Source organism: Triplophysa rosa, linkage group LG6, assembly GCF_024868665.1.
Source record: "Triplophysa rosa linkage group LG6, Trosa_1v2, whole genome shotgun sequence".
NCBI lineage: Eukaryota > Metazoa > Chordata > Actinopteri > Cypriniformes > Nemacheilidae > Triplophysa > Triplophysa rosa.
Window position 1 is genome coordinate 9,704,743 of NC_079895.1, and position 12,437 is coordinate 9,717,179.

Sequence of the window (12,437 nt, forward strand, 5' to 3'; positions counted from 1 at the left end):
GTGCCTCCATGAAGCGTGTCCAAGACTTCACGTACTACGTAATCACATTGTAAAGGTCACGTGTGACGTAAGCGGAAGTTGCGACCTAGTGTGTACGAGTGTGGAGAAAGAAGACCATTCAAAAGTTCTTGGATGTTGAATGACATGTTATATGTCTTTGTGCAAGATTATTGTTTAAAATGGTCAGTTCGTCTGCATATCAGGGATGTTAAAATCTTTTGAAATCTACATCACGCGTGATCTTTCCAACGTGATTGCATAATACGGAAGTCGTAGACATGCATCAGGCAGTGCAAGCCATGTATTTATGTTTAAAAAGTATATCATTTTTTAGTTTTCTTGGATTTTGTTTTTTTCAATTAAAACATGTTCATGTTTTGATCATTTGCTTCATATTTCTCGTGGGAAATGGCATGATGCCACACCACACTGTTTAAAGTGTTTAAAGTTCTACACTTAAAAAGTGAAGTGTGCACAAACGCATATCATTACTTTTACTGCACACACTTACAATATAAAATCTCAGTTACTGATTCATTTTCCACAGTTATCACTGTTTCTGATATTGCAGTAGGCTGCTCCCTGGGGAGACATGTGTGAAGTGATAACTCAGGAGGCACTGGTGTATTATTAGACACTACTGGGCCTGTTTTTCAAATGCTTCAGGGCAGCTGCTTAATTTGATTTTAATATGCACTGTACTGACAGAGTGACACACCGAGGGCTCACTGTCAGTCACACAGTCTGAGGAGATGACTTGACATTTCTGACAAACACACAACCTACACAAAAGGTCAGGTTTAGAAAGGCATAAAACATTATACAAAACAAAACATGAGTTACAAAATAATCCATGTTTAAACAGGGGCGGACTTAACATTAGGCAAAGATAGGCAATCGCCTGGGGCCCCGAGCTACCAGGGGCCCCCAAAAGGAAGGGGTGGACTTAACCAATAAGCCATGTCAGCAGCCACGTAGAGCCCCAAGTAATCATCAAAATAGTCGGGATATCCCTGTTAACGTTTTACGTTATTACATCTGTACGAATGCACTCCCCCCATTATAGATTAGAGTGGACCATTCCATTAGCACCGTATATGCACGAGACGAGTTCGACACCAGCTAGAGAAAGTTAACGCAGCGGCGGAATTAGTAGAACTACCCACAGCGAGAGTATCATTGTGTGGTACATTAGCTGCAAAACGAAGTAAAAGTCGCAGGGAAATAAAACAACAAAGAACGCAGCTACACCAGCGGAGAGGAAAAAAGACGATTTACAAAAGATTGTTGCCAAAGTCTCTGCTTTTTCCCCACACAAACTCCACTGCTGCTCATACAGCAGTAGCGCATCTCTCTCCCGCCAGACACAGCACTCTCCCAGCCACGAGCAATGATAATGTGCCAGTGAGTATTTCTCCATGAACACTGACAACACAGTTATAATGACTGACGACCATAACATCTGTCAAACAAAGAGCACTGTGCGCTTGGTAGGAGAGAGCGGCCAGTTCAAAGGTAGAAAGGTTGTTTGACTCCGCTGCGCAGATCGATGGGCACATAAACACATAATATAATGTCAGTACAGTGCTAACGATTCATACTGTACGCACTAGTACAGAAATTTGGTCACATTTAAATGCATGAAAGGTCGTTAACCACAAAAAACACGGAGAGAGGGCACACTTTGTATATAGTAATCCCAGATCAGGGTTTTTCCTGCATAAAGAAATTGGAGGCGGCCGCCTCAATCAAATTTCGTGCTGCCTTAGACTCTCGTCAAAAATATGTCTATATGTGTCTTCACAAAAAACACTGCGTGCATTATTAAACAGATTGTCATTTGTAACTGCAGTTACGAAACAATGGAGGCGCTGTTTCGTTACCAGCAGTGAGAAGCTGAAGAGTTCAGTAAAAGAGCTATATTAGGAGCTGTATTAGCTGTGTTTCACGGCTGTTCAGGAGTTTTACGTTCAATTAACATTTTCTTGAATTTCTTGAAAAGATTTCCTAAATTAACTTGCTGTACATCATTATAATGTTTTTAGCTGTGAAGTTGGCTCGTTGAATCAGCGTTATTCTGTACACAGCGAGTTCGCCAGTATGAACGCACATTGCGATCAGAACGACTCGCAAACAAATGACTCCTTTGAACCAATTCATTTACACAGAATGTAAGAGATCAGTGAATCGTTCAAAGCTCAGTGAACTACAAGAGAACGTAAGGTGTGAATGAGCTTTGCTCATTTAGTTAGACTGGTTACTTATGGGCTAAAAAGTCTCATAAAAAAGGCTTATATTAAAATTTTCAAATTTTCTGTTTGATTGAATAAATTTAATGTTAACCTTACTGTATGCATTACTGTGGGTTTAACGATTTAAATTGAAACAATTGATTGCATGTTGAAGATAGAAATGAGCTACAACAATTGGTTGAATGTAAATAACTCACAGAAAAGTTCTGAAACAAAAAGGAATAATGCTGGATGCATGATGAATTTCAATTTTGTACTCCGCCTTTAAGACAAATGCAAAGTCTGTTTTTTGCCTTTGTATGAATCTGTTATGACGCACCCATGGAGCACCTCCAGAAACTCACTTTGATGTAACTGTCCCGCTTGTATTTTGCCACACTAGACCGGTCTACCAGAATTCAGATCAGGATGTTTTTTTAAATCATTTTTATTCAAGCACCCAGGGAGCTCTGCCAATAACCCGTGAGTTGAAGTGAGTTCATTACAATGTAGGTTTAAATCACCCCTTTGGATGCACTTAGTGTCACCAGCTATATAGGCTGTTACTACCCTCCAGTACAAACATTGGCAGTTACCTAACAAGACCGAAGAGCTGCTCCAACAACAAAAGATCCATTAAATCGGCCACGCACTGGTTCTGCCTCCAATAGCTAGCCTTCTATGCTCGTGCTTGTAACGCCGGGCCACTGTTGCTGCCCACTGGGCATAAAACAATTATTCTACATAATATGAGGCCTCCATTCAATTTATGTGCATCGCCTTTTATATTTCACACGACTCGCTTTTTATACAATCTGTGAAGAGCAGCCTGTGTTCAGTTTATTAATGATGTTTTGGTTGAGATTTGGAGCCTTTTCAAAACTGTTGGCTAATCGAAGGAGTTTGCCTAATGTTCTGAGTGATAATTCTTTTGTATAAATAAATAAATAATATACATTTCATTTATAATTAGCGGTGCTTACTTAGCCATGCAAATGCTATTATTTTAATTTCTTCGAATTAAGTTTTGGAACAAATAAGTAACCCTAACTTTTACAGAAAACACTGTGCACACTCTTTATGGTACAGAAATGAATGATGCCACTGCTTGTTAAAGGCAGAATGGGTGATTTGGTAAGTTGCTAACTTTATCCTGCTAGCACTGAAATCATGATCCTACCCTCCATGCAAATCGCCGTCCAAAGCCACGCCTCCTCCAAAACACATGAACCTGCACAAACCAGCAGCTCTTGGATCAATTCCAATAAAATCATGTCTCATTCACCAGTGAGAACATGTTAAATTACAAAGTAAATAAGGTTACTACAATAGCGAAAACAGCTAACGTAAACAACAGCTTTAAAATGGGATTAGATGCAGCATATTTCCCGTTAGACGCTGGGTAAAGATGTCGTTGAGCTAATTCATAAAGGTCCACAGACTACATAAGCAACACAATCAAAACTCATCAAAATCGAATTATAACATGTACCTACCTGTCCAGATGTTACCATGGCATCATCTTTGAAACCCTTGACTACTGTAGCAGCGTGGAAAAGCAACACCGATTATAAACATACCTGTCAACACTCCTGTTTTGGCTAGGATTTTCCTGTTTTTCACACCCATCTCCTGTGAAACCTCCGGAACACAATCGCGAACAGACCGAGCGGGAAACCCCGGCGAACCGACTGTCAGGGACCGGAATGTGTTGAATGGAGTTCTGCTTTCACCTCTTTACTGTTTAGACATTTTTAATCGTGGCAATTTTTAATCTGGTCTTTATTTTTGTCCGTTCTTTGCAAGTCCCACTTGCAAACTTGCACACATTTAACAAAGGGAAACTTAAGTTCCAGCTGTTTACCTGCCATTCTCTCGCTGTGTCTGCACAGCGTATGGGACATATGGTGTTTGCATGAACAGGGTGAGCAGTGGGATGTAAAATACGTTGACTGAAAATGTACACAAGACCTATCATTGCATTCGGACCGCATGTAATGATTGGGCAAACATTTTTTTGGTCCTATGCCTTTCAAAAACTATATTTAATTATAAAAATATCATTGGATCACTTTATTTATTGGTTGCTATCAGGATGTAAAGAGATTTCCAATAAGCATGACAAAAAAAATTCTGGACAGGATCACACCTTCTGCCTTTAAGGGAGTTTTCAGATTGGGCTCGTTTGCTGCCGTCCGAACTTGAGTGCGATTGTTCCCAGCGCCCCCTGCAGCGTTGGTTTGGTTTCAGACTCAACTTGATTCTGTAGAACCCTGGTGAGTTTGCGTTCATCTTACGTCAACAAAAATGTGCACAGAGCATGACAGAAAACAGATCAATATATTGTGTTTTTATTAATTTGGTGCTATTATGCGCAGCAGAGTAAATGACATTTGGGTTTACTGTATGCGCGTTGCATGCAGACGGCTTTCTGCTGCTTACAAACAGACTATTTTGAGGAAACAGTGGAATACCATTGACATGCCACTCTGATTCCACTCACAACGCTGAAATACGATGCAGCCTGCACTCTCGCTCGAATCCAAGGTAAATCATCAACACTATCATCTCTTACATGTGTTTTATTGAAGGAAACACATAGTAATCGGCTTAAACGCATGCGCAGGTCACTTTACTTCCTCTATGTCTATGTTGCTTTCATATTCATGCGAACCGTGCCACAGTTCGAGAGCAAACGAACTCAGACCACCTCCTTCAGGTAGTCTCGGGTTCGGTAGCCAGGTGCGCACACAGGTTGACAGCTTTAACATTAACGATTTTTCATGAGAACCACGCCCCGTTCTGAACTAAACTTCAAGTGTGAAAGCCACCTAATAATCTGATTTATGATTTTCATCTAGAGAAAAATAAAATGGTTACATTTTTAAATCTGACATTCATTTTAAAATTAGGTGATATTTCCCACAAAAATTGGACCTAAGATATATCATTACTGTATAAGCTTGCTGTTGTGAATGGGGGTAAGATAAGAAAACAGTTTGAAAACTGGTTTTTACTTGCTCAACAATTCATTTTTATTTTTTAACAAAAAAATTACACACACGTGTTTTTGTGTCGTGTTAACTCCTGTGTTGTCTTTACAGCGTTGTTCAACCTCATCCCTGTGGGCCTTCGGGTCGTTGCTATTCAGTCTGTGAAGACGGGCTTGTACATCGCCATGAATGGAGAAGGCCATCTGTACACATCGGTAAGTACACAGCATAATTCAGCTTTAACTGTTTCTGTTGATTGAGCTTTAGAATTTTATAAAGAAGTCAGACCTTTCAACAGGTACTCTATATTCAACAAATGCTGACCAGCATGGTCTTTCTGATGACTGATGACAATAATGGTGACCAGTAATACTCTTAAAAGGTCTTTTTAACCTGTCTTTTACCCGCACAGCTAAAGATGCTGTACTATAATAGGCATGGAAATACATACACGCATAGATTGAGTAAAATAGCTCATTTTGATTAGCATGTATTTTTTATTTATACTTTTTTGTTATTTCATTATGAATGAAATCTAAATATTTGTAATACTCTTCTATGAACTCATCAACCATTTTAAATGAAAGGTTTTACAGAGCTTATTGCATTGCATTTTGGGATTGCCTTTACTGTGAAGGTGATGCTGGTTTGGAATTTAGTCAGAACACTTTGAAGTTGTAAAATTATGTCTAGGTAGGCAGTTCACTAGATTGTGGAACAGGTTTTGGCTGAAATGTACCATAGATAACATAGAGGCGTCATGACTTGATCTTAAAGACGCACAACATCTGCAATCCTCCCACTTTCACTATTTTATATCAGTCAGTAGTCCTGTCTCAGATGACTCTCACATCAGTCAAGGCTCAAAGCTAATTCTCACTTTATATTGCTTAAGCTTAGATCTATCCGAAGAGGTTCTCTTACTGCAGGTAAAAGATGAGTCATTGTGACCGACATTGTGACCAACATCTCATGATCCTTTATTTCATTGAGTTTAAATTGATATCGCATTCATAAGAAGTTGTGCTATTAGTGTAGCTAGGGATAGCTCAGCAAGCATATATTTGTACAATTCATTATGGAACTATGATATAAAATGGAGCATGTCTTACAGAATTGCATTGTTTATAGAATGTCTTAGCCTAATATACTCTTCCTCTCTGGTGCTGGATATCTTTGATATTTTGACACACAGTAGTACTGTAGTAAACTAATCAAACATAATTATGTCAGACATTTAAACATAACACTAAACAGAAGTGTGTCACAATAAGTAGGCTATCGTAGATAACGCCCTACAAAGAGAATATATACAACACATATACACATTTCACAGGTGTTTTTGGTTTTTGAATGGAGCTTATATTGTCAAGGCGTGTTGATAGACAGCAGCACTTTTACCTTGTTAACAAGCTGAAAGCTGTAATGTTCAGCCACAGCTGACCCAGCATATTTCACTGGGGAGCCTTGCACAATGACAGTCTTTCTCAGGTCTAATGGTCTTACTAATCAACTACGGATGCGCCCACACACTCTAACAGCTTTCCATCACGGCTTCTTTTCTCCTCTGTCTCTTCCTGTGTGAATGACTCAGGTAATGGCAGAGAAATCTGCCCTCTTTTTTCTCTGTCTGCTCTCTGAGGTTTGTACATTCATTTGTCATTTTTCCTCGCTTCTCTGAGAATGTGCAGTTATTATCCGATCCTTCGACCATTAGGGGCCATTTCTCGTTAGAGGGAGAAATAAGTGCACTTATCCCACAGATGCCCTCTGATTTTTATTTAAAATGACATTTAATGCTAGCACTACAGCAAATATGAGTTTAACATTTTTTTTTAGCCGGTCCTGTTACTTTAAAACGTCACTTAGTTAATAGCTTTTATATTGATGTGAGAATAAGTGGAATTTTAAATGTTAAGGGGGAGCTTGTTCATCTGAAAATGTCAGTCATAAAGACCACTTTTATTTCATTATTTTCATTCATTCAGATTTTTTTGCATTTTAGATAATGTTTTACAATAAGGGTCCATTGGTTAATGCATTAGCTAACACGAACAAATGTACAATATATTTTTGCAACATTTGCTAATCATTGTCAATTTTAGTTGCTACAAATATATATTTTTCTGTTATGTTAGCTCATTGTACACACTGTTATCAAATGGAATTTGTAATTATTGTAAATTTCCTCATTTTTGCAAAAACATTTTTATGATTTGTACCCTATACCACTATGCAAAAAAGACCACCATGAGATTTAATAATATTTTAAAAGGTTAACCACGATTTATGGATGCAGGACAACTTCAGGTGGCTAAAATGACCTGAAGCAAATTTTGTGTCAGTTTCTGTGACATTTTATCATCTGACAAATTAATGACATTTATTATGTACGATCAATCATCACTCATTTGCCTTCATCAGTCAACACGAATGAAGGCTTAGTGACGGCCCACTTTGATTAGTTGTTAGCCATTTTGCCATTGAGTCAGACTCAAAGAATGCGATAGTCCTGTTGAATAGAGCAGAATTCCATTAAGAAGCTCTTGCACTTCATCTCCGTCTTTTGTCTGACGAGCCTTTTTTTATACAGCGCTAGAGTACAAGTGACCCGATAGTATCGAAATTTTTGGAAGTCTCGGCACAATGGACTCATGCCTGGGAGAAAAGAAAGACTTCAATAAACTTCCATTTTTCAATCCGCCTCTTTTGTTCAAAAGGCTCTGCTCTCATCTCGACTGCTGATGCTCATAGGCTGATTCATCCGCTGGAATAATATTCAAGCTTCGTTTCTGGGTGACGGCAGGTGTGACAGTCATGCAGTTATATATTGTAAATACAAAACGGAGCATGTTTTTTGAAAAGCAAACATGCTTGTAATGCCCATTTAAGAGAATGAGAAATTCACACAGTTTATTTTAGTAACTGTTTAATATTACCATCTTCAGCTAGGCGATTTTTTGCTTTTTGTGACATGTTGGCTCTCTTTAATGGTGTTTTTATTCTCCTCAGTGAGACGGTACTGTAGCTTTATCACCTGCTAGACTTAGTAATGATGCCTTTTATGAGTCAGATAGTTTAGTTTGTATTGCTACAAGTAGTTGCGCATAGTTGTCAACTCACTTTGTAGAGCTGATTTTATTATTAAACATTTGCTGAATGATGCAGCCAAATTACATTTCAACAATTTATTAATCCTATTTTGGATTGCTTCAAAAACTTTATTTTTGCACATTTGAAGCACATTTTCGTCTACTGACATATTAACAATATGTATACTGTTTCACTACAGAAATCTTGTTCAGTGTCAGTGGCATGACCGGTGGTTATAAAACCATGCATATCTTTCCTCATCTCCTACTTTGAGTTTGCTGGTTGTCAGGATTCCTTCTAGGGTACACAAATATGTTGGTTAAGATAAGAAATAGTCTTTTCAGAGCATATTTTTGAGCACTGGTCTCATATCTAATCTGAGGTTTCACATAACCTGTCAGAGATAAGCAGCCGCCCATCCCTGCCCTGCCACTGACGGACACAGGAAGACGATTGTAGGATTAGCAGCCTAGCCAAAACAAATAAAATACCTTCACCACGAACCCATCTTTAAAACCATTATATGCGCTTATTTCTACATTATATGGTCAGAAAGACAGCATGTGGACACAACATTTGTCCTCACATGAATTACTGCGATATTTAAACCTGTTATGGAGAAATGGTTGTTTGGCTATGATGAGTTTAATAAGGACACCCAGATACTGTACTTTTTGTTTGTTACTTTATTTTTGTTTTAAACATGTAACCAAAATCACAACAATCTCTGGTTACATGAGGAATATACAGTAAGGTTGACCAACATGTGCTATCTAACTATAGCGAAAAATGCAGGGAGAAATCAGGGACTGGTGAAAGTCTGCATGCATTAGTGAACAATAAGGTCAAATCTAAGCTGGCTAAATACTAGGACAAGCTACATAGGCCACATTCTGCTAAGGTAAATAATGCCATAATTACATTTTTGCATCTTTCTATTATACAGTAGATATAGTCATAGCTATAATTTTCATTTACATGACATTTATTCATTTAGCAGACAATTTTGTCCATAGTGACTGAATTGTTTCACGTTCAGAACCCTAGGCAGCTTCCGGTTGGGGAGAGATATACACTGACTCTCAAATACGAGTGCATTTAACATTTTGTCAATGTATCCATGTATATCTGTACAGACAATGCCATTCTGAATACCTCTCAGTAACACAGACCCTTTTGTAACCCAAGGGTCACAGCAGGACAAGATGTGCTGTAAGTATTTCTTCACTTATATTACTGGCAGTAGTGTATAGAGTATATAGCAAAGAGCAGACTAGCTCACCCAGGAATGAAGCAATCATTTAAAGCTGGATAGAATGTTGGGAAAAAGGTGTCTTGTGAAAGCCCAATCGCACAGTTAATGGAGCCCTACCAGTGAGATGGAGCTTGGCACACTGATAAAGCCTCCCTCTGCCAGCTTGTGCAGCGGAAAAGAGGTCTTATTTAGAAATACATAGGGAAAGCAAGGTCAGGTGACTAATGGAGTCAAAAGCAATTTCACTGTCACGCAACATCTAAATGGATTCCTTTGCACGCTCCAAACAGTGGCATTATAGCAGCGCCAGTTTAGTCGTCTGAACATATATTCAGGCAAGTTTGGCCACGTTTTGAATTTAGACGAATAATTGTTATCTGGTTTCAATCGTGCACTTTATGAGTTTTATAACAGAAGCTGTGAACACAAATTGGCTTAATGTACTGAAACATACAGTTGTGTGCATGTGCATTATTTATAGCTTTGTGTTTATATGCTTCCTTAGTTTTCCAGAGCAGGCCTGACATTTCTCAGAGGAATTTGTCATAAATGCTCAAATAGATTATCCTCTTTGTCCTACTGTATGCATTTCCCAAACGTCCGTTCTTGTGTATCTACCTGTTCAACTGTTTAGAATTACGGCTTAGTNATAATCCTATTTTGGATTGCTTCAAAAACTTTATTTTTGCACATTTGAAGCACATTTTCGTCTACTGACATATTAACAATATGTATACTGTTTCACTACAGAAATCTTGTTCAGTGTCAGTGGCATGACCGGTGGTTATAAAACCATGCATATCTTTCCTCATCTCCTACTTTGAGTTTGCTGGTTGTCAGGATTCCTTCTAGGGTACACAAATATGTTGGTTAAGATAAGAAATGGTCTTTTCAGAGCATATTTTTGAGCACTGGTCTCATATCTAATCTGAGGTTTCACATAACCTGTCAGAGATAAGCAGCCGCCCATCCCTGCCCTGCCACTGACGGACACAGGAAGACGATTGTAGGATTAGCAGCCTAGCCAAAACAAATAAAATACCTTCACCACGAACCCATCTTTAAAACCATTATACTGCGCTTATTTCTACATTATATGGTCAGAAAGACAGCATGTGGACACAACATTTGTCCTCACATGAATTACTGCGATATTTAAACCTGTTATGGAGAAATGGTTGTTTGGCTATGATGAGTTTAATAAGGACACCCAGATACTGTACTTTTTGTTTGTTACTTTATTTTTGTTTTAAACATGTAACCAAAATCACAACAATCTCTGGTTACATGAGGAATATACAGTAAGGTTGACCAACATGTGCTATCTAACTATAGCGAAAAATGCAGGGAGAAATCAGGGACTGGTGAAAGTCTGCATGCATTAGTGAACAATAAGGTCAAATCTAAGCTGGCTAAATACTAGGACAAGCTACATAGGCCACATTCTGCTAAGGTAAATAATGCCATAATTACATTTTTGCATCTTTCTATTATACAGTAGATATAGTCATAGCTATAATTTTCATTTACATGACATTTATTCATTTAGCAGACAATTTTGTCCATAGTGACTGAATTGTTTCACGTTCAGAACCCTAGGCAGCTTCCGGTTGGGGAGAGATATACACTGACTCTCAAATACGAGTGCATTTAACATTTTGTCAATGTATCCATGTATATCTGTACAGACAATGCCATTCTGAATACCTCTCAGTAACACAGACCCTTTTGTAACCCAAGGGTCACAGCAGGACAAGATGTGCTGTAAGTATTTCTTCACTTATATTACTGGCAGTAGTGTATAGAGTATATAGCAAAGAGCAGACTAGCTCACCCAGGAATGAAGCAATCATTTAAAGCTGGATAGAATGTTGGGAAAAAGGTGTCTTGTGAAAGCCCAATCGCACAGTTAATGGAGCCCTACCAGTGAGATGGAGCTTGGCACACTGATAAAGCCTCCCTCTGCCAGCTTGTGCAGCGGAAAAGAGGTCTTATTTAGAAATACATAGGGAAAGCAAGGTCAGGTGACTAATGGAGTCAAAAGCAATTTCACTGTCACGCAACATCTAAATGGATTCCTTTGCACGCTCCAAACAGTGGCATTATAGCAGCGCCAGTTTAGTCGTCTGAACATATATTCAGGCAAGTTTGGCCACGTTTTGAATTTAGACGAATAATTGTTATCTGGTTTCAATCGTGCACTTTATGAGTTTTATAACAGAAGCTGTGAACACAAATTGGCTTAATGTACTGAAACATACAGTTGTGTGCATGTGCATTATTTATAGCTTTGTGTTTATATGCTTCCTTAGTTTTCCAGAGCAGGCCTGACATTTCTCAGAGGAATTTGTCATAAATGCTCAAATAGATTATCCTCTTTGTCCTACTGTATGCATTTCCCAAACGTCCGTTCTTGTGTATCTACCTGTTCAACTGTTTAGAATTACGGCTTAGTAAAGCATGCAGGCAGTCTCTCGATAAGTTATACATTCTCAAGAGAATTTATGAGTGTGAAGCAAACCTTACACTGCTGGAAGACCTACAAGACTGAGAAACCGGTGACAGATGACAAACATCACTTGGTCACTGGTGGGTACAACTAGTAGCCTTGCATTTATCGATATGAATGTGGGATGCAGTAAGTTTGTTTACTCGCTCTGTTTTATCCATAAGCTTTGAATCTGTCCACCAAAAAAAGAGCAAGAATATTGATTTCCTCACCGGTTTTCCCCTGTGGAGTGGGACGTTCAGCCATGATGGAGAGCGGTAAACCCTACATTGATCCTCAGCTGAAAGGGAGGGCTGGAGTTGTGTCAGGTCACTTTGTAAAATCTGCCTATGTCTTCATAAAAAGGATGTCGCAGG

General features: G+C 38.7%; 1 protein-coding gene across 2 annotated transcripts in view; it reads left to right on the forward strand.

Annotated features, from left to right (window-relative positions):
• fgf14 (fibroblast growth factor 14) overlaps positions 1-12,437 on the forward strand; it is a 114,663-nt gene that overhangs the window by 75,077 nt on the left and 27,149 nt on the right. For both annotated transcript variants that reach the window (XM_057335897.1, XM_057335899.1), the window contains one exon: positions 5,336-5,439. In XM_057335897.1, coding sequence (XP_057191880.1) covers positions 5,336-5,439 — 104 coding nt within the window. The remainder of the gene's footprint in view (positions 1-5,335; positions 5,440-12,437) is intronic.